The sequence below is a fragment of the Falco rusticolus genome, chromosome 5 (assembly GCF_015220075.1).
Source record: "Falco rusticolus isolate bFalRus1 chromosome 5, bFalRus1.pri, whole genome shotgun sequence".
Classification (NCBI taxonomy): Eukaryota; Metazoa; Chordata; class Aves; order Falconiformes; family Falconidae; genus Falco; species Falco rusticolus.
Window position 1 is genome coordinate 66,790,845 of NC_051191.1, and position 19,816 is coordinate 66,810,660.

The following is a 19,816-nucleotide window of genomic DNA, read 5'->3' on the forward strand; positions in this document are numbered from 1 at the left end:
CTCAGGGCTGCTTGTGGACAGAAGCCTGCCTGTCTTGGGACGACTGGTTCGAGAGGCTGCAGTGATACATGCAACTGGACAGCGGGTCATGGCTTCACCAGGGACCTGCGCGACCTTCTCCCCTCTGGACAGAGCAAGGCGCGGGGTGGTGTCACACCAGACATCCCTTCCCTACGCAGCTGACGGCGAGCCAGGGCTTTCCTAGGACGCCCCGTTCCCCCCCTCCTGCCAGGGCCACCGCCCAGGCCTCTTGCCCACGCACGGCTCTGGAGGAGCACCGAGTCCCGCCCGGGAACGCGGCACCTCAGCCCCTAAACCAGGGACCCTCACCGCCCGCCGGCGGCCCCCGGGCGGGGCACCCTGACCTTCACAGGGAGCCGCCCCTTCCCACACGCCGACGGGTAACGGCTGTCCGCCCCGGTGGCGGGCCCCGCCCCTCCCGCATCACGTGAGGCGCGGCGGCGCAGGGCGGGAAGGCAGACGGGCAGGTGAGGCGGCGCCGGCGATTGGGAGGCGGGCGGTGACCCCGCGGCAGGCCCCGCCCCGCCCCGCCCCGCCCTGCCGCCGCCTCTATATCAGGCGGGGGGCGGGCGGTAGGGCGGGCCTGAGCGTGTGCGGCCAGCGAGGTGAGCGGGGAGGTGGGAGCGAGGCGGCGCGGGGCTGGCCGAGGTGCCCCGCAGCCTGGCGGCCGCCACCGCAGGGAAGGCACCGCAGGAGGAGGAGGCGGCGGCGGCGGCGGAGGTGGTGTAGGTGGATCCCCGGGGCGGCGACGCCGGCATGGAAGGAGCCCGTCGCCGCTCAATTCTTCTTCCTCTGCCGTGCTCGGCGAGCGGCGGCGAGGCGTGCGGGGTGGGGGGCCGGCGGCGGCCGTGCTCTCCCCGGGAGGCGCTTTCTTGCCGTCCCTGGCAAGGGCGTGATGAAGGGCTGACCCCGGGCTCGGAGCCACCTCTCGGGCCGCTGGCGGGGCCGCGGCAGGGGTTGGGCGGGTGTCCCGGGGAAGGACGAGTGTCCTCCCCCTCGGCCCCCGCCGCGGGCAGCTGGTGCCCGCCGGGGTCCTGCGCGGTAGGCCTGCGGGTGGGCAGAAATGTGGTGTCATTGCTTTCTAGGAGCAGGTGTAAGTCAGTAGTTGAAGATGAGGGTGGTGGAGCATCTCTTCCAAAAACTCTGTGCTCAAGGTTAAAGCCCAGCCCCTCCCATTGAAGCCGGGGTCTTGCTGTGGCACGGGCACATCTTTTGGACGGCTGTAGGCAGAGACCAGTTCCTCATGAAGAATGATGCTGTTGTAACTGAGCGTGCTACTTGCTTTATGAAGCGTGGTTTTTCTCATCTTCACTTTCTCAGTTGAAATATTTCTAGTTTAAATGCCTGGTTGGATTGCTGCGAAGGTCATGAAGGGGTAAAACCGATGTGGTGGGGGCAAGAAGAGGGGCTATACCTTCAGGTGTGCGATTTCCAAATGATCATTCAGGCAGCAGCCTGGATGGGAGGCTGGTGGCATGATTTTGCAATTGCTTGCTTGCAGTTTTTTCCCTTGTGGGTGATGTGTGCAGGAAACCTGCCTAGTTTTATATGGACACTATATTGGGTTTCTGGAATCATCCCCTGTGCTGTCTAATTCTGCCTCTGTAAAGGATTTTTGGTGTCTGGATGGGTGGGGAGACTTGAACAATACAAAGTTTGCCTTGCTTTGAAATTACTGGTACAGATATTTTGAAGAGGGAGGGAGCAGAGTGAAAGATTGTGGTAAATACTGAGGCGTAGCTTTGTGGGTACATGTTCTGAATGTGTGATGACAAAAGATTTAACTTTAAAAAAGGGAGGGGTGGTGGTGATGAGAGAGAGAGCTAAATAAAAGGAGTTTCTTTGCAGCTCCATCCATTTCAATGGTGCAGCTTTCCCAAGCCCCTTTCCGTTGCCCATCATCACCTTCAGGCCGGTCAGAGGAGGGTGAGGATAAGAGCATGAAGGCTGCCAAGCAGCAGGTGAACCCGTCTGGGGAGAGCCAGCCTCCCTCCAGTCCCCTGCAGTCTGCGCTGAACTCGGCAGCCTCTCCTTCCCAGGCATATGAGACTTACATTGATAATGGGCTTATTTGCCTCAAACACAAGATCAGGAACATTGAGAAAAAGAAGGTAACTTGATTTTCTTTGGTATAGCACATATTTAAGCTGCTAATTGTAAAACTCGGTGTCTGTTTTATGATAGCTGGAATAAGGTTGTATATATAGAGAGAAATCAGTGTTTTTGTTAAAATAACCCGTGGAAGGGCCTAAATGTGGATTTCCTAGTATTTTTATTACCATTTGTAACCGTGGTATAGTAAAAAATGGTGTTCTTTACTCTTGCTGTTCTGAAATGGGCTACTTGTATTTGACATTGTGTGAGCATAACATTATTGTTTCCGAGAATCAGGAACGCAGCTAACTAGAAATGTGCTCTCAGCTGCTGGCTTTACAGTGTGTGCCCAATAGTTAGCAAAAGTAACTCGATGTTGATAAAAACTGGGGATGCTTCTTTACCAGGCTTAATCAGTTCAGAACTAACTTGGACCTGATTTGGTGATGGCTTATAGTCTTGCAGGGATGTTCATATTCTATTGATCATGTGCATTTAATATTAGGATGTAGAAATGTATGTAAAATTGGAAATTAGAACAGTATTTCCTCTGACTCATGGATATGTCAAATATGTATTGCCCTTCACTTTGCACAAATATTTGACTTCTGTATTTTAAATATAGAAGAATGCTATTCACTAGAAAGCTTTTATACCGAAATCATCCAAAGCCTGCTGTCTTGTTTTAAATTGTGCTTTCTTTTGGGGGGGGGGGGGTAGGATGTGGGCAGGGACAGTACTGTGTTAGTAAGAACTGATATAATACAACTAAAACTGCAGCCATAGCTAGTCAGGCTTTTGCATTCTAAGATTTTTTTCAGTTGGTGGGGGACTGAAGGCTATGTGCATGACTAATTGGGGAAAATGCTATTTTCTGTAAGATAAAAGAAATAATGATGCTGTTGCTTTTGGTACTGAATCAGGATTACAGGTAAAGCAATTGCATGAATGTTGTGCTTCTCTAAATGTCTGAAAAGCTTATTGTTACGTGGTAGGGTGAGAAGGAAGAGTAGATCAGGCTTCTGGCCATGTGGCTTGGGGACTCTATCCTCCTGCAGGAGATGCAGTATTACTGCTGTCTCATGTCATGCATCATGCTGTAATATTGAATAATGTCAGATAAGCATGTTTTCTTTAGGTGATTAACCAACTGTGTTGTATTCTACTTTTGTCCAGGCAAGCTTGTTGTGGTGAATGTCTCAAGTATCTTTGGTTTTCACATGAATGACAATCTGGCCTCACTAGCAAATGAAAGTATGACTTATTAAAAGGAGTAGAAACTATTCTTAGTTCTAGATTCCTCTAGGACTGTGTGGGTAGGTACACCAATGAAATAGTATTCAGCTTCATGGCAGCGAACTCCCCTTTCTCTTCCTTGTGTGTATAAGGAAGCTTGTAATACTTAGTAGTTTTAAAAGCTGATGCAAATGATTAAAGACTTGGTGTATTAGAAAAAAAAATATTTTTTCCTTGAAGACATTAGTCCGCTTTCTTAGGAAATAGTGCTATAAAAGCCTGATGACGTGACTGAAGCCAGATTTTGAAATACGTTCTCTGGAAAATTAAATAGGATTATTCACAGACTAGATAGATTACGCTTTAACTAAATTCCAGCATTGACTTGGAAAAGCTAAAATAAGTTCACTGGATCTGTTTGGAACCCCTTTAAAATCTAGGGTCAATGCATTAGTATTTCTTAAATGAAACAAAGGTAGTAAGTTAGAACTGAAAGGAGGTAGGCAGCCTTGGAGACTGAATGCCAAGTTAAAGGCACAGCAAAACTTTCTATGTTACTTTCTCCTGAAAATGAGAGGGAGTAGTAAAACTCCTATTCTGTTGCAGTATGTAGATGACTTAAAAATACAGAAAAAATATGTAATTTCACTTGTACCCCATACTCTACATTAGAGGAATAAATACAAAAAATTTACTTTGGATTTTCCTGCAGCTCAAGCTAGAAGACTACAAAGATCGCCTGAAGAAGGGAGAAGTCCTCAATCAAGATCAGTTGGTAAGTTTGCTTTGTGTGAGTGGATAGCCTCAAAACCTTTAAACATGTCAGAACGGATAGGCTGCTGAAGGTGGTGGTGGTGTAGTTTTACAGAAGTAAAATGCTGGCAATGGTATTATTCACAAAAACAAATGGACAAATTACTGGTAATTAAGATGAATGGTGAGCCCACAAGCTTTGTCTCCTACTTTAACCTTCATGCTGTGTACTGCAGTAATAGAAGCTCTGTGGACCTTCAGCTTCAGTGCTGCTGCACCTTTATTTCTTGATGAGGTGTCCATGTGCAGCTTATCTGTATGTAATTGTGGTGGTAGAACACAAACCTCAAGACTTCTGGGGTAGCTAATTAATCCTCATGACTTCATTAACAGGTGTTACTTGAAATTGGCAGTTGGCTGCACAGTGCTGTTGGTTACAAGCAGCTGTTAGAGTAACAAAGTCCCTGCTGGTAGAAAGGAAGATGCTGGTCCAACTTGCATGGGATCTGAAGGCTTTCCTAATACAAGAATCTAGCTATGAGTTACTGACTTAATTGGGAATACTCTCTTGTCCTTCTAGTGCTGCCATGAGATAGCTGGGAGTTGCCAGCACTTTCTAATGCTGTTAGAACAGTATGTCTATTCTGTACCTAAGATAGCAGAGTTCTGAATGCCAGCATGCAAGATTGTTACTTAAAGATGTGATCCACTTTGTGGAGCTTGCTTAAAATTGCCTGATGTTAAAACAATGAATCTGGCTCTTCTGTCTTGGACTAGAATGGATTCTAGATCTGAAGCCATGTTTCTGTAACATGAAAGTTACTGCTGCTTAAGCATTGAGTAGCAGTGTCACATAATCCAGTGGGTTTATTGCTCTAGTCATCTAGGAGTAGATTTTAACATGCTTCACATGTGCTAAAGAACAATTGTGTGATAAAGGGCATTGATGCTTCAGTGGTAGTACTGATCCTGCTAATAAACCAGTTGGAAAAATACTTCATTGACTGTTAGTTTTACCACAGTGCAGCAGTATGAGAACACAAATACCATTTCCTTACTCTGAATCATTTGTAAATGAGAACTAGACATAAATGGGATAAGGAGGGAAATGATAACTTGCTACTTAAAAGTGGAGTAAACCTATGGGAATAATTGATCTTTCAGCATTTAACTACAAAATCTGATGTAGTCTCTTGCCATCTCAAGTGCAGAAATATGTATTGTGTGATGTTTGAAATAGGATGGTGACCTTTTATTCCTCTAAACTCAGTCTGGAATTGGGTGGGCAAGGGCCTTCTGTCCTTAGATTGTAGGTGTTAAATATAATGTTTTCCTCTGTTGCTAGCAGTGAGATTGTTGAACAGTCTCCTGTGTAAGTCTGATTAATCTTAAATATCTTTTAAAGCTACTTCTAAATTTGACAATTTCTTTGGTATGTACCCTGGACTGTGGAAAGCTATTAGGTGAAAATGAAATTAAGATGTGGGAAACTAAAGAGGTGAAGGATTCTGTGGATGTCTGTCTTGCAAATGCATCCAGTAGCACTAACTTTGGAAGATGGCAATTAACTTGGTTACCGGCTTTCCATATTCCCAGCTGAGTAACTTTTTACATATTAGTATTTTTATCGCAGTTTCTGGGGTATCTGTCTTCTAAAATGGGGTACTAGATTCGGTCTTGCTAATACACTGATAGGTGGTAGTCACAGTGTTCAGATGACTGTTGTAGAAGCATGTATCAACTTCAGTATTTACCTAATCTAGTCAAGACCCCTGTTTCAGTGGTTATGATGCAGAAATACTGTAATTTTGTAGCTTTCAGATGCAATTTCCCAATGTATATACAAATAGTGGGACCTGGTGATCAAAGCTAGAGCAGAGCTCAATAGTTTGGACACTTGCCTAAAGAAACTAACTGCCTATAATATGGTGGAGCTCTAATGTAACTTGATGTCATCTATATTTGTCATGCTTTCTCTCACAGAGGAAGAAGTGCACATCTGGTGATGAACTTGTTTTGCAAGCAATTTGGATCAAAGTATAATTGCTTATGGTGCATGCCTGCCAGAGCTGCTGTGTGCTAGCCTTACTTAGGGAACATTTGTTTCAAAAATGAGGAGCTTCCAGCAAGTTCAATGCTCTCGCCAGCAGTTGTGTTCTTTGCAACTGAGCAGACTTCCCTCAGTACTGTTCCTCCAGCATGCTGTTAAAGAATGTTAATAACAAGTGTGACAGAAGAAAGCTATTGCTTTCCTACAGGCTGTGTTATAGCTTGTCATCAGAGCAGTGGTAACTGTTCTTGATATTTTCAGGTAGGGAGTTTTATTCTGGGATTTACATTGTTAAAAGCACAATTACTGCAATCTGTCTAGTGAGCTGTTGGTGTTAAATTATGAGTCTTCCTGAAATGTGTAGGCATTAGGGTCTTAAAAGTCATTATCCCAAGTGCTAACTGAACTTGCTAATTAGTTCTTAAAAGTTAAACTACTGAATGAGTGCTTTACCATCAACTTATGCACTTTGTGTTGAGTAGCATGTAGGCCTAGTAATGTCTAGTATTCTACAAATAAGTGAATGTAAGTAACTGAACAATCAAACTGATTGAGCGAATTCACATGTAACTTGTTTTCCAGTTATTTAGGAACACATGGAATTTGCAGATGTCCCATATCTTACTGGGACAGTGAATTAAGCTGTTGTCACTACAGTGATGAAACACTTGCCAATACTGACGCTATTTTGAAAGGGCTTTACATTTAGACTGGGCCCATCCTAGTAAGAACTTCAGATATGTCATGAGCATAAACCAAACTGAATGTAAAGCATGTGTGAACAACTGAAATTAAACTTGTTACTTCCCAGGCATGCCTTAGGGTATTGAGGAGGATATGGGCAGCATGTCTTAACTACAGCATTTAGCTCCTTTCAGAGCTGTCAGACTTTCAAAAAATGAACTCCTTAATGAGGAAGAACTTATAAAAGATAGGGTATATCAAAATGCAATTAATAATGTACTGTAGTCTTTTTGAAGACTGGCTAGTAAAATATTGGTTCAAGCCATTAGTGAAGACAGAACACTGATTTATTTGTGGAAACTAAATTGGAAAGCTTTTTTTCTGAAAGTATGACTTGCCTTCTGTATTCTTTCTAAAGTTTGTAGAAATTATCTGTGAAGACATGCAGCTAAACATGAGGGTAAAAGATCTGCACTGAACTTGTCTGTCTCCTGTAGTCCTTCCAGTCTTTCATGTCAGTGTCTGATGTTTATGTAGCTGTTTACCTCTGCCTGCAGAGACCTATGGGAACAAAAGGAAAAGGGAAATAACTGGTACCCAGGCTTTCTTGTTTTCAATATTAGTATACTAAGTATTGCAGATGAGGTTGCCTGGAAAGTGTAATGCAGACAAACTTGCAGGATATCTGTGCGGTGGTGTGACCTGGCTTTGTATGGCGTATCAGACAGTCATGGTATTTGTGACTTAAAGGTAAAGTATCAGTTACAGACATAGTATCTTTGAAGCTAGTTTTAGAGCAGTACACATTAAATGACTAGTTCTCCATGAGAATTGAAGTACAAGGGCATTGGGATGTCACCAGTAGTCTTAAGGATGAAAAATACATTTTTATCTATCCTTTTGTAGGAGGCAGTAGAGAAATATGATGAAGTAGTACACAACTTGGAATTTGCCAAGGAGCTTCAGAAGACTTTTTCAGGACTTAGCCAAGATGTAAGTATAAAATGTTTTTCCCTGTACTGTTAGGAGGTAACTGAAGTTTATGCTAGTTTTCTGATGGCTACTGTTGTATGCCAATATGCAGAATACTAGCAAGTTTCTCTCTTGGAACTTGAGGGGACAATGTGCTTAAACTGTGTGGAGTAGTGAGTACAGCAGAGCAAATGTTGACAATTTTGTGTGCTACTGACCTCCATGATACCATTATTCACTGTGTACCTCTAAGAGTTTGTGCTTCAAGTAAATTGGGTCATTGGAATCAGCTGTTTGAGATTACTCCAGTTCATCTAGCTTTGAAACTGTTAACCATCTTGCTGGTAGCTTGTGCCTGATGTGGTCTCATCCCCTGTGTAGGTGCAGACTGGCAGGGGAGCAGCTCTACTGGAAAGGACATGCAGGTCCTTGTGGGCAGCAGGCAAAGTAAATGAAGTGTATCCCTAGAACAGTAAAGGCTGGACTTAAATTAAGGAGAACTGATTATTTGGGACTTATTAACCAGTCATGTCTTTTTCTGGTCACTTGGTACAAAAAGGCTATAGGTGAACTTCAGGGAGTTCAGTGGTGGGCTCTGGAACAGCTGGGGCCTGGAAGATGAGACCTGTCAAGAGAGCCTGGAAGGCTTGTTGGGCCTGGTGATGGGAAGGCTTGGCAGGAGATAGTGTTACTTTCAGCTACTAAGGAGATTACTGAATGGGTGGAGCCAGGGTTTTTGGTGAGGGATGTATTATGAGAAGGAATGATCTTAAACTGAAAAAGTAGTTTCCAGCTAGGTGGAAAATGGTCACTCTGAGGACAGTTGAATACTAGAGCAGGCTGCCCAAAGAACTAGTAAACTCTGTTCTTGGATCTTTTCAAGACCTGACTACACAAAGCTTTAAGCAATCTGGTCTTGATTCAGTGTAGCCTTTGTGCTGGAGGCTGGGCTAGATGACATCCTAAGATCCCTTCCAAACTGAATGTTTTGATGTTTCCAGTGCTGGGGTTAAATCACTTTGGTTTCAGTGAGAAGTACAGAAGTACAGTCTTTTTTTAACAAAGCTTGTGGAGTTTGCAACTTACTTGGCTGTAGTTGGCTCTATGGTAAATCACAGATTTAGTGCTTTATTTAGGCCTTTATACAGGGTTTAAAGCACTAGACACTTTTTATGCAAGCAAGTGTTGTATCTTTGGAAAAACTGGTCTCTTGGCTCAAGCAAATACTACCCTTGTGAAAAGATTTGATCCAAGGTAGAGCTGGGCATGCTAAACATGATTAGTCACTGCTCTGGCATTGTTTCTCAGCATTCTTACAGAATGCTGAAGGACTGGTAAAATGGTTTGTCTTGGTGTTGACTGAGACCCAAACAATTTTGCTAGAGAGGCTTTTCTTGTATATGTAGTAATTCCAGGTAGTGCAGTAAATCTCTTAAAGCACTATGTGAGCAGAGATTTAAAAGCCTTTTCAGCAGCATTGCAGCTTTGGGTTCCCTCAGTCATTGTATGGTGAACATAGAAAGTACTGTGCCGAATGTCAAACTTGAATTGCTTCCTATTGCTTTCCTCTGTAGCTACCCATAAAATATCAGAAATGAACGATTGTGACCCAGTGTATCTTTCTGTAGGTGCTTTTAGTAATCCAGCATTAACTTATACCAGTTCATGTTCGTTCTTGAACATATGCTATATTTAAAGGCTTAACCCACTTTGTTTTTTCCTTGGCTCTAATTGTAACAGTATGGATTCTACAGCCAATACCTATTACTGGAACACTAGGGGTTTTGCTGGCAAACAGCATCCTTACAGTGCCTTCTAGAAAACTAAATTTTCATGTTACTGCAAACAATTCAGATACCCCATACTGAGGCACTTAAATTCTGTGGTTACTTGGATAGCTTCTGTTGCATGATTCGATTAGTACATGATAAACTTCCCCTCAAATGTGTCAGGGCTGTGTATGTTCTGTGACTTGTTGTTGCTTATTTAATGAGTGCTTCAGTCTTCTGCCAACAGAAATAAGACTGAGGGTTTTGCTGTATCATTTAAATTGGAGTATTTGAAAGTGAAGAGGCAGTTGTTTTACTAGGAGAAATTTTGACAACTTCTGCATCACTAAATTAACATGATAAATTTTAAAGGTCAGCTAGGCTTGGTTTTGTGTGTTGGTATTATAACAATTCCTTATATTCAGTTGTAAAAGCTGTTACAAAAAAGCAACTAGCAGGCATAATCAGGATCTAAATATTATAAAGGCATATCACAAGTCAAGCTACCATTATCCAGTTTTACTGAAAGCTAGATGTGTAGAGAATTAGAGGATAAATGGGGAGTTCACCCAAGATCTTTCAAGCTCCTCCTCTGGAAATGTGAGAGTTAGGAACTTTTATCTAACCAAAATTAATAGTTGTTTTGATCAAGGTAGAATGATCAATACTACAACTCAATATGTTTTATCCTAGAATCCTGTTACTAAACCATTGTGTTTAACTGTTGACTTCATGTGTTGAAATAGCTGCTGAAAGCCCAAAGGAAAGCCCAGAGGAGGGAGAGTCTGTTGAAGCTTGAAGCAGAGAAGAAAAAACTGCGTACAATACTTCAAGTCCAGTATGTGCTACAGAATTTCACTCAAGAGCATGTTCAGAAAGATTTCAAAGGTGGTATGAATGGTGCAATATACTTGCCTTCTAAAGAACTAGACTACCTCATAAGATTTGCAAAACTGACATGTCCAGAAAGAAATGAGAACTTGAGGTAAGTTTAGGATTTGTCTAATTGGTATGCTTTGTTCGTTACACTAAATGTCCTGTTTGACACTGCCATGTCTTGAAATATTATGCTTTGGGACACTACACTAATTAAAATTCTGTTCTTTAGTCTGAGACTATGAATGTAGCAGATTTGCTTTACTCTAAGCACTAAAAGCTGCAGTAATTACAGCCTCAGTTGTGTGTGAGCTACATACAAGCTCTGCCATCTTATTTTTCCCTGTGGGGTTGAGGGGAGATAGTCCAAAACTGTTATAAGCAGCGAGGCTGGTGATGTGCTGCTTCCCTGAGGTCTCACTGTTCATGAAGTGAAAAACATGCAGTAAACACAGAACTGTTCTATATTCCATTCACCTGATAATCCAGATATGCTTCTTTATTCTGAAGGAATATAAGGTGGTACTCCTGAGGCTCTATTGCTATTAGCTTCAAAGTAGTTTCAAAAATTGAGTGTTTGATACCTCTGCACAGTCATGCATTTTAAGGTAACTGGTTGTCAACAGATATATTGTATATAAGTACTAACTGGGCACCATGCTTCTACTATGATGGCTTATGCTTAGCATGACAGCCTGTTTGTTAAAATATTGTAGTAGAACTTTATATATGGAAAAAGTAGTTATTAGGTGCTAAGTTGAAACACTTTTTGAGTAAGAGTAATTACATATTTAAATGTGACTTCCTAAAACTTCTAATCACTTCTCATACTAAATTTGCCTAATCTTTGCTCTTAACTTCTAAAGAACATCTGCTTTTAAAAAGATACACAATAGGAGTCTCTGATCCCAGTGATAAATTTTTCTAGCTTATTCTCATTGTATTACACTTCTACAAGAAGTTTGTCTGGAGTGGGTGAGGTGGATCGTGGACCTATGTCAAAGTTTCTCAATAACTAAGAGTGGTGGGAGCTGTTGATGGTTGACCCTGCACATGTGCATCCAATAAACAAGGTGATCAGCTGATAAACAGGAGTTTCCCTGTCTGGCTTGGAATGAAGTCCAACCATATGGTCTTGTGGAGTAGTGCTAGGCTCTCTAATTTGTCTTAATTGCCAACAAAAACTTGCATTTACTAGGTTAAATCATGTAGAGATACAGATGAATCACTTTCAATAGTGGATCAAGGGCTTAGGATTCAGTCTGTAGACAGCCTTTATTTGGAAAGCTAAACATCAGTGTCTTAATGACTAGTATTGGGATACTGGAACACTTGATTTTGACTGATTCTACCTGGTAAAACTGTCACTTGTTTCAGTGTTGAAGACCAGATGGAACAATCATCTCTCTACTTCTGGGACCTTCTAGAAGGAAGTGAGAAACCTGTGGTTGGAACAACATGTGAGTATCTCATCTACAGAAAAACTTAGATGTGAAATTTGTGTGCTGGTTAAACATCTTAAAAACAGTGAATATATGTGGAAGGTTACTACATTAAGCACTTTCAAATGCTTTGTAACTCAGTTATCCATGGATGAACTACTGTTTTTCCGAAGTACTAGGTGCAGATCAATAACAGTATGGCATGCTTTCCTTTCCAGGTAAAGACTTACTGTACCAATGTACTAGCATGTTTGTGAGCAATAATGATGGTAGTAATTCAAAAGCTGATGCATGTATACCTTACAGAACCAGCAGTGGGAAGCTTTTTGGATAGTTATGTGCAAACAGGTTAAGATGGGAACACTGTTCCCAGCCACAAAATGCTTACAGTATACTGATGTGTATTACAAAGCTGCTTTGGTCCCAGGCTGAAGATCCCACAGCACTGAAGATCCTCTGCTGTAGGAATTCCAGCCTTAGACCTGTTTTCTGACTAATAGCATGCTAAGGAAAGGAGCTTGCTGTGATCTAACCAGGCAGAATGCAGTTTTTTTGACCTGTTGCAAGTGTCCTTTTCAAATGCCAAAGTCTGTGGGACTGTACATACTCTTCTGTGTATGGCTTAGTTTCAAAAGCCCTAGTTGTAAGCCAACATGAACATATGTTCCTATTTAGAACTTGCTTGTGAGGAAACAGTGCTTACTTGAGTGTCTTTCCTATTGCAAATAGACCTTGCTTGTCCTGTTTACTCTGGTGTTGTAATGGCTGTGTGGCAGTAATCTTTCATTTGTCATTGACAATGTTGTTGAAACGGTTAGACCAGAGCACTAGCGTACCCTACCTAACTTCCACATACAGATAGCTGAACTAACAACAAAGTGTTAACACTTATCATAGTTCTGGACAAAGTGCAAGCTGGCCTTGTATTGCTACAGGCTGGTAACTTTAGCCTTATATCTGTTGACATGAATTCATAGTTGCCTAGTTATCTTAGACTTGTAATAAACTCTTGTAGTGTTTTGGCTATCATCTAAACTTCTATTTTGTCAGTATATCCAATCCCTTTAGTATCAGTCTTGCATCCTTTTGTGCAGAAGCTAAATTTTGGATAAAGCTGTTATGACTTCGCATTCATTGCCTTGGAAGACACTTTAATATAGATATCAAGTTCTAGCTACTATTCTTGTTCCATACAGTTGTCACTGGAAGGAGTGATTTTTAACTGAATATTTTTCCTGTTCTCAAGGCTGCCTTGTCTCTAGCTCCTCTGAAACAATTTCTAGTATCACTGCTACTTATGAGGTATTCACTCTCTAAGCTGCTGTCTCCTTTTTGCGTAAAGGAGTAAGCTGGACAGTGCTTCTCAGGGTACACGTGTTTGTCTTCAACCATGTCAGCTTTGACTTTCCAAAACTTCAGAGGATTAAGTTCAGTCTGGATCAGTCTCTTGCTTTCTCCCTCCCTGCTTGTTTTTGCAGTGGACTTTTTCTTCTGAGACTTGCCATTCTATCACTGGGAAGAGTGTCTTGTTAGGGCAGTTCTATAGTGACTTTGTTTAGCTTTACCTGTGCTGCAGTCTGTACAACAAGCTTTTAGTATCAGTGCTGGCTAGCTTACAGATGGTAAATAAACCCCTTTCTGAGCATGTGGGAGACCAAGTGCCTCAGTGTTTACCTTGTGTATACTTAAACACAAGCTGCAGGTCTTACCTCTGGATTGCAAAGATGTTCTTGGTTGTAATATAAAGCAGTTTAACAAGTACTTAAACATTTTATTCCTATAACTCAGTAAGATGTGTGAACTTGGAGAAATTGTAATCTGTATAAAAGAGAAAGGAGTCTTGATCTGTAATCTGAATACCCTATACTTTCAGATTTTCATATATTTGTCTCATGGATTTTTACTTTTCAGATAAACACATGAAGGACCTGTTATCCAAACTTCTAGACTCTGGCTACTTTGAAAGTATTCCAACTCCTCGCACCAGTATACCAGTAAAAGAATTGGAAGAAGAAGTAAATAGAAAATCTGAGAGAACAAGACAGATGTCAAAAGGAGAGTCTGTGAAAGAACCAGGTGGAGTATTACAAGGTTCAATTTCTGTATCATAATGTTGGGATAAGCTTGAACTGAGCATTGACTTTGCATAGCTTGATGAGCAATCTAATCCTGTGCTGTAACTTATAATGTAGTAACTAAGTAGGGCTTGCAGCCCTATTCTGGCTAATATTGTAGAAAAGTCTAATTCACAGTAACAGGATGTTTTTGCCTTCTGAGCAAGTCTCAATGTTCATGTGATGTGAGAATTACAACAACCAAATTATGGATACTACAAAATGCCTCTTGCTTAATGCTAAACTCCTGCAAATGTAAAACCAAATCGGAAAATAAAGGCTTGTCTGAAAATAGCATGTTGAATGACAAGCTGAGATTTCAGAATATATGGTTTAGTAATTGGCACTACTATTTAAATAGTTAGACTTGGTACTGTTTGGTCTGCCTTTATGCATTTGATCAGTTGAAACAAATTAACATCCTTTCTCTAGAATCCATTATGGAGCTTATGAAGTCTGAAATACAGCCACAGGAGGTAAGATACTCCACTGCTAATTGCTTTCCTTTATATTGTGATCTAGCAGAAACATAACTGCACTTCTGCAGCCCTTTTTTTAAACTTAAAGGGAGCCTGAACAGCAACTCAAATGTTGCTTTAGGTAGGGAGTGTTAAAGACTTGGTTGCATTTCTCTTTCTAACCCCAAATTTATGGCTTCTGTGGGATATTTTGGGATAAGTGGGGCAGGATGACATGAAGCAGTGTAGCACTTTAATGCTCTGGCACTTTCTGGAATAAACCAAAGCATCAGCTGTTAGAGTGGAAACACACTGATCTTTTGTGTACTATGGGATAGAGAAAATACACATCTACTAAAGCTGTCTATAAAAGCTAAGCTTATTGCAGTAAGCTTGATACTGGTGGGGTTGAGAACGATGTAGTTGCTCTGCTTTCAGAAAAGTAGGTATCACAAGACATTATGCACTTAGGGGTGTGTAGACCTGTTTCAACAGCTCTTCAGACTCCTGATTTAAGTACTCGAGCTTCAACTGGCAATAGCCTAAAAACTATTAGACTTGGTTCAAAGGGTGGGGGAGGGGTGTCCTGTTGTAAGTGGAAGCGCTGGTTCTTAAAAGGCTGAATCCCAATTTCCCAGGTATCCCACTAGAGGGTGTACTCTAGAACAAGTTTTTGTAACTTACTGGTAACAACACTGTTACCTGACTCTAAAGCTCTTCTGGTGACTTGTCAGAAAAATCTCAGCCTGTGAGCCTTGTACATTTTTCACTTCATATATTTACTTCCTGTTTATGACAAAGTGGTAACTTGGGAAAACTTCAGGACATCTTCAATGAACTCTTACTGACAGTAAACACAGCCTGGAGTTGAAGTCCAGTGGTACTAAATCTGAGAATCTAGTGAATTTTTAGTGTTTAAACTCCATTAAAAATGAGGGCTCTACTTGGTTGCTGGGCCAAAGATTCTGGGGGAGATGATGCTGCAATGCTTAGCAGTATGTCTACTAATATAGTACCACAGCACTTTAGATACATAGGAGGAGAGCTACCTTTGTAAAAATAACAATTCAACTTGATATTGTTACTGCCTAGGAACATCCTTTAGGATAAGGGTAATAGATTCACTCAGCTCAAGTATGTTTCACATGTGCTGTTCAAGACTGATGCTTCTGTGGCATGCCAAGCAAAGCTAGCCTGCAGTGTTGTAGGATTAAAGCCATGACTGGCCACATATTTTCTATGGCTAGTGCTTAAGTTGTCTAGGCTCTGCCTTTAGTCAGAAATTTTCAGTAGCTGGCTGACCTAACTTAACTGACCTGAACTGTAGTAGCAAAATGTTTTCTTGGGAGCCATTAAGTTTCTCTGGTCTATATAGTTTCTCAACAGGCGTTATTTGCCTGAAGCAGAATACTCTGTCAAGAAGAAGCCAGAAGAGCCCAAATCTTGGGAAGCTGAGTGTGCTAGAAAGCAAGAACCTCCAAAGTCCTGGGAAATGCTTGTTGATATTGAAGAGCAGGAACAGAAGCAGAAACAAGAGACCTTAAAGCCTTGGGAAGCTCGTGTTAGGCAGCAAGAACAAAAAAGACCAGATTCTCCAAAGCCTTGGGAAGCTCGTGTTAAAGAGGAACAGAAGCGTGAGTCTACAAAACCTTGGGAGGCCCGTGTTGAGGAGGAAGAACAGAAGAAGCAAGAAGCTGCAAAGGCCTGGGTAGGACGTGTCCGAGAGGAGCAGGAGTCCCCCAAACCTTGGGTAGCAAAGGTTAGGGAAGAGCAGGACCAGAAGAAACAGGAATTGCCTAAGCCATGGGTAGCAAAGGTTAGGGAAGAGCAGGAACAGAAAAAGCAGGAATCCCCAAAACCTTGGGTAACCAAAGTTAAGGAAGAACCACAGCAAAAGCAGGAATCTCCAAAACCTTGGGTAACCCAGACTAGGGAGCAACCAGAGCAAAAGAAGCCAGAGCCTGTGAAATCATGGGAAATGCCTGTTAGGGAAGAGCCAGAGCAAAAGAAGCAGGAGCCTGTGAAGGCTTGGGCTGCACATGTTAGGGAGGAGCCAGAACAAAAGAAGCAGGAGACTCGAGAGGCTTGGGAAAAAGCTGACAGGCAGCAGCAAGTGTCATCACAGCAGTTACAGAACCCTCCGAAGTCCTGGGGAGCTGCAAGTATTGGGCCAAAGGAGCAGATGGGGCCAAAGAAGTTTGATATGGAGCCCAAAGAAGTGAGTTGGCATATGTAGTATTACCTGTCATAAGCTTTTGACACTGGTGTATTGGACTAAAGCTACCTATTAGCAGAGGCTTTATAAGGTACATTTTGTAGGCCTGTATTTAGTCCTGTTTCATTCTTTCTTGGGGGAAATAATTCTGGCAGTTAAACTTTATATTTGAGTGGCAAGATGATCTGCTCTGCTTTTTACATCAACACGGTATTGCTGTGTTTGAGCCTTGAATAACTGCTTTATGCATAAGACAGAAGAATTAACTTAATTCATCCCTAGCTATTGGTTGTGTCCACTGTTATCAGTACAAAGCAGGTATGACTCATCCAGGGATCAAATACTTTGTCTGTGGCTGCATGCAAATAGCACTTCAGTAATTTTTTAGGCTTTTGATTAAAATAGCTGCTGATTCAAGAGATCTAACATCTAGATGAAGCAATACCAACTGTACAGGGGCTTAAATATGTATTTCCAGATGAATGCATAAACCATACTGCTGTCCTGGAGAGTCTAACAATAGCATAGCTTTTTCAGAAATGTGAAATGAAAGCTATTGCAGTGCTTACAGCTGAGCAGGCTGCTAGCCTCTGGTTACATTACCTTTTCTCACCTGTGCTTGAGTAGCAACTATTCTGATAACCGTAAAACTAGATAACTGAACTGTGCTTTGTCTACCATCTTATGTTAAGAGCAGTGACTTCAAGAAGAAAATATGGGGAATTGAGCAATTCTTGTACACAATGTTGTCAGCACTACTGTCTTGTTTCTGCAAGAAAGCAGAAATCAATTCATTCCATATTACTTATAGCAAATGATTAAGCTTAAAACTTTCCAGTAAACTTGGCATAACTGAAAAATGGATGTTCTTGTGCCTAGAAGCGGGAGCGTAAACAGAAGGTAGAATACGAGACTAAAAGAGTATGTAACATGCAGCACTGGGTAACAATGGGATAAAGGTGTTTCAGCTTGATCCATCTTTACACTCGAGCTGAGTAGAATCTTGTGTCCACTAGTGGTGGTGGTACAGGTATGAAATGTGGTTGCCTCACTAACTCTGAGCACAAGTAGGTGTTGTACACCCAACTCTGCATACTATCTGAACTATGGGAATAGTCTCAAGCACTTTAAAATGCTTTTGAATTTCTGGTGTCAGATTACTTTAAAGCTTAAATGCAAGGTGCTTCCTAACGAGATGGGGCTCTTATTTTTATATAGGATGGACAGATGGATGGCTTAAGTGGTGGACAAAACTTTGATGCAGTAAGGAAAAAGGAGGGTCTCCAGTCAGCTGGAGAAACTTGCAGACTGCCTAGGAGTCTTCATAGCAATGTGCAGGTGTGCATATCAGCAATATTAAATTAAATGTTGGAATGTGACGGTGGTGTAAGCTGATTGCTGGATTAAGTAAACAAAGCATATTTGTAAAGTGGTCAAACTTGGATTTACATAGACCATAGTGAAATGGCTTTATTTTTGCTTGGTAGCTGTTGACAAATACAATTTTGTTATTAGTATTGAGTAAGTAGAAAATAGTGTAGTGTCAATGTAACTAACATTATTTTTTAATAAAATTGGTTATGAATCTTTTGACTTGAGGCACATATGAAGAACAACTAAAATCATATTGAACTTCTTGGATAATGAAATTTCTCTTGCCTTTGCCTCTTCCTTTTTCATATAAGCAATCTTGTGCAATAGCTGCAACAATTTCACTCCCAAGGAGAATATGTAAGTGACTTTGTGCAGGGATCTAGGCATGGTAGATAAAAGGCCTATGTTGCTGCTGCCCTCTGGAGCTGAAATTAATCTTTCTTTACTCCCTGAAACAACTGTTAGAGCTTTGAGATCTTTTTAACAAACGACTAGGTTTTTAGATCTTAAAATATGCTTATTTAACTTGGTGTACCATAAGATGCAATACCTAAGAAGTTGTGCCTATTGTAGAGTGAGCTGATGTGCATGCCTGTTAAACTGTTGTTCTATGTAAATGTTTGCAACCTGTGGACCAGCAAACTTGGTTAGAGCTGAATTTGTGGCCTGCTATGTGAAAGTGAAAGTTTAGCTTGCTCTGTCATCCAGTGCCACTTAATTTTTATACCTGCTGTGGGTAGAAAGTAAAAGTTAATTCTATATCTGCATGGCACAGCTGGAAATTACTGTTGTGATTACAGCTTAGGTATCACCTTTCCAGCTTACTTATTACTCCACAGGTAACAAACCTAAAGAAGAATTGGGAGTCCTGTATCATAGAATGGAGCTTTACTAGTATGTGAGGTGGTTGAAATGTATGTTAGCGTTATGTGTAAGTAGACCTTTAGTCTGTAAAAATGAAAATCGAGCTTTAGCAAGAGTTACCTATATATTGGTAGTCTGGCTAGTAAAATTCCAAAGTGGTCAGTGTACCTTTATGTTGACTTATTTGCAGTGGTTTAACAGGCCCTAAAACAAATTCTAGGTATTTCTACTCCAGTTTGAGTTGGTTCTCTAGGCATATATCAAAACAGTTTCTGCTGAGTGCATAAATAGTGTTGAAGGTTAAATTTTAGAAACATACTGTTACGGCAAGTAAGGTCCTAAACTTACCAGGGCTGTGTAAAACTCTAACCTGAATGTTAGAGTTGAACCACTGATGTTAAGTGATCTCAGCATATATGTTTGATGTGAGCTGGTCTAACAGGTTACTAAACTCGGAATCTGCTACCAGGTTGTAATGACTTCCAGAAACAGCATCTAACACTAGGCTAGAGAGAAAACTTGGTGTACTTGACATCCTTAAGATGGTTTTACCTGCTGTTTTTCAAAGCATCTCATTTTATAAAGGCATAAAACCTGAAATTACTTTAACTTCCTGATACTTTTGTATATATTCTGTATTGCACTTGAATATTTGAGTTTTGAATACCTTAAGTACCAGCAAAACAGCAAATCAGTGTGAGAACTTCACTATAGCTGCTTCGGGCTGGTGTGTTTTAATATATGCAGGAACTAGAAAATAACTTCCACAGAGTGGAGAGTCTGTGTTTCAGTCCTGGCTTAAAGCCACATAACTCTATGCTTGGCTCTTCTGGTTGAAGTAAAGAATGTTACCAGCATAATGCACAGAGTATAAGCTGGGGAAGGCAATGAAGA

General features: G+C 41.3%; 1 protein-coding gene across 6 annotated transcripts in view; it reads left to right on the forward strand.

The window, feature by feature from the left end:
- The first annotated feature begins 553 nt into the window (after nt 1-553).
- The window catches only part of CAPRIN2 (caprin family member 2), a 34,663-nt gene continuing 15,400 nt past the window's right edge, over nt 554-19,816 (forward strand). The window contains exons 1-10 of one of the 6 annotated variants that reach the window (XM_037389824.1): nt 554-626; nt 1,870-2,132; nt 4,064-4,126; nt 7,745-7,831; nt 10,326-10,564; nt 11,833-11,915; nt 13,809-13,973; nt 14,444-14,487; nt 15,845-16,687; nt 17,903-18,022. In XM_037389824.1, coding sequence (XP_037245721.1) covers nt 1,884-2,132; nt 4,064-4,126; nt 7,745-7,831; nt 10,326-10,564; nt 11,833-11,915; nt 13,809-13,973; nt 14,444-14,487; nt 15,845-16,687; nt 17,903-18,022 — 1,893 coding nt within the window. In that variant the 5' untranslated portion in view covers nt 554-626; nt 1,870-1,883. Of the gene's footprint in view, nt 627-655; nt 2,133-4,063; nt 4,127-7,744; nt 7,832-10,325; nt 10,565-11,832; nt 11,916-13,808; nt 13,974-14,443; nt 14,488-15,844; nt 16,688-17,902; nt 18,023-19,816 lie in introns of those variants that run through there. The other 5 variants (XM_037389829.1, XM_037389825.1, XM_037389826.1 and 2 more) reach the window with 5 other exon arrangements.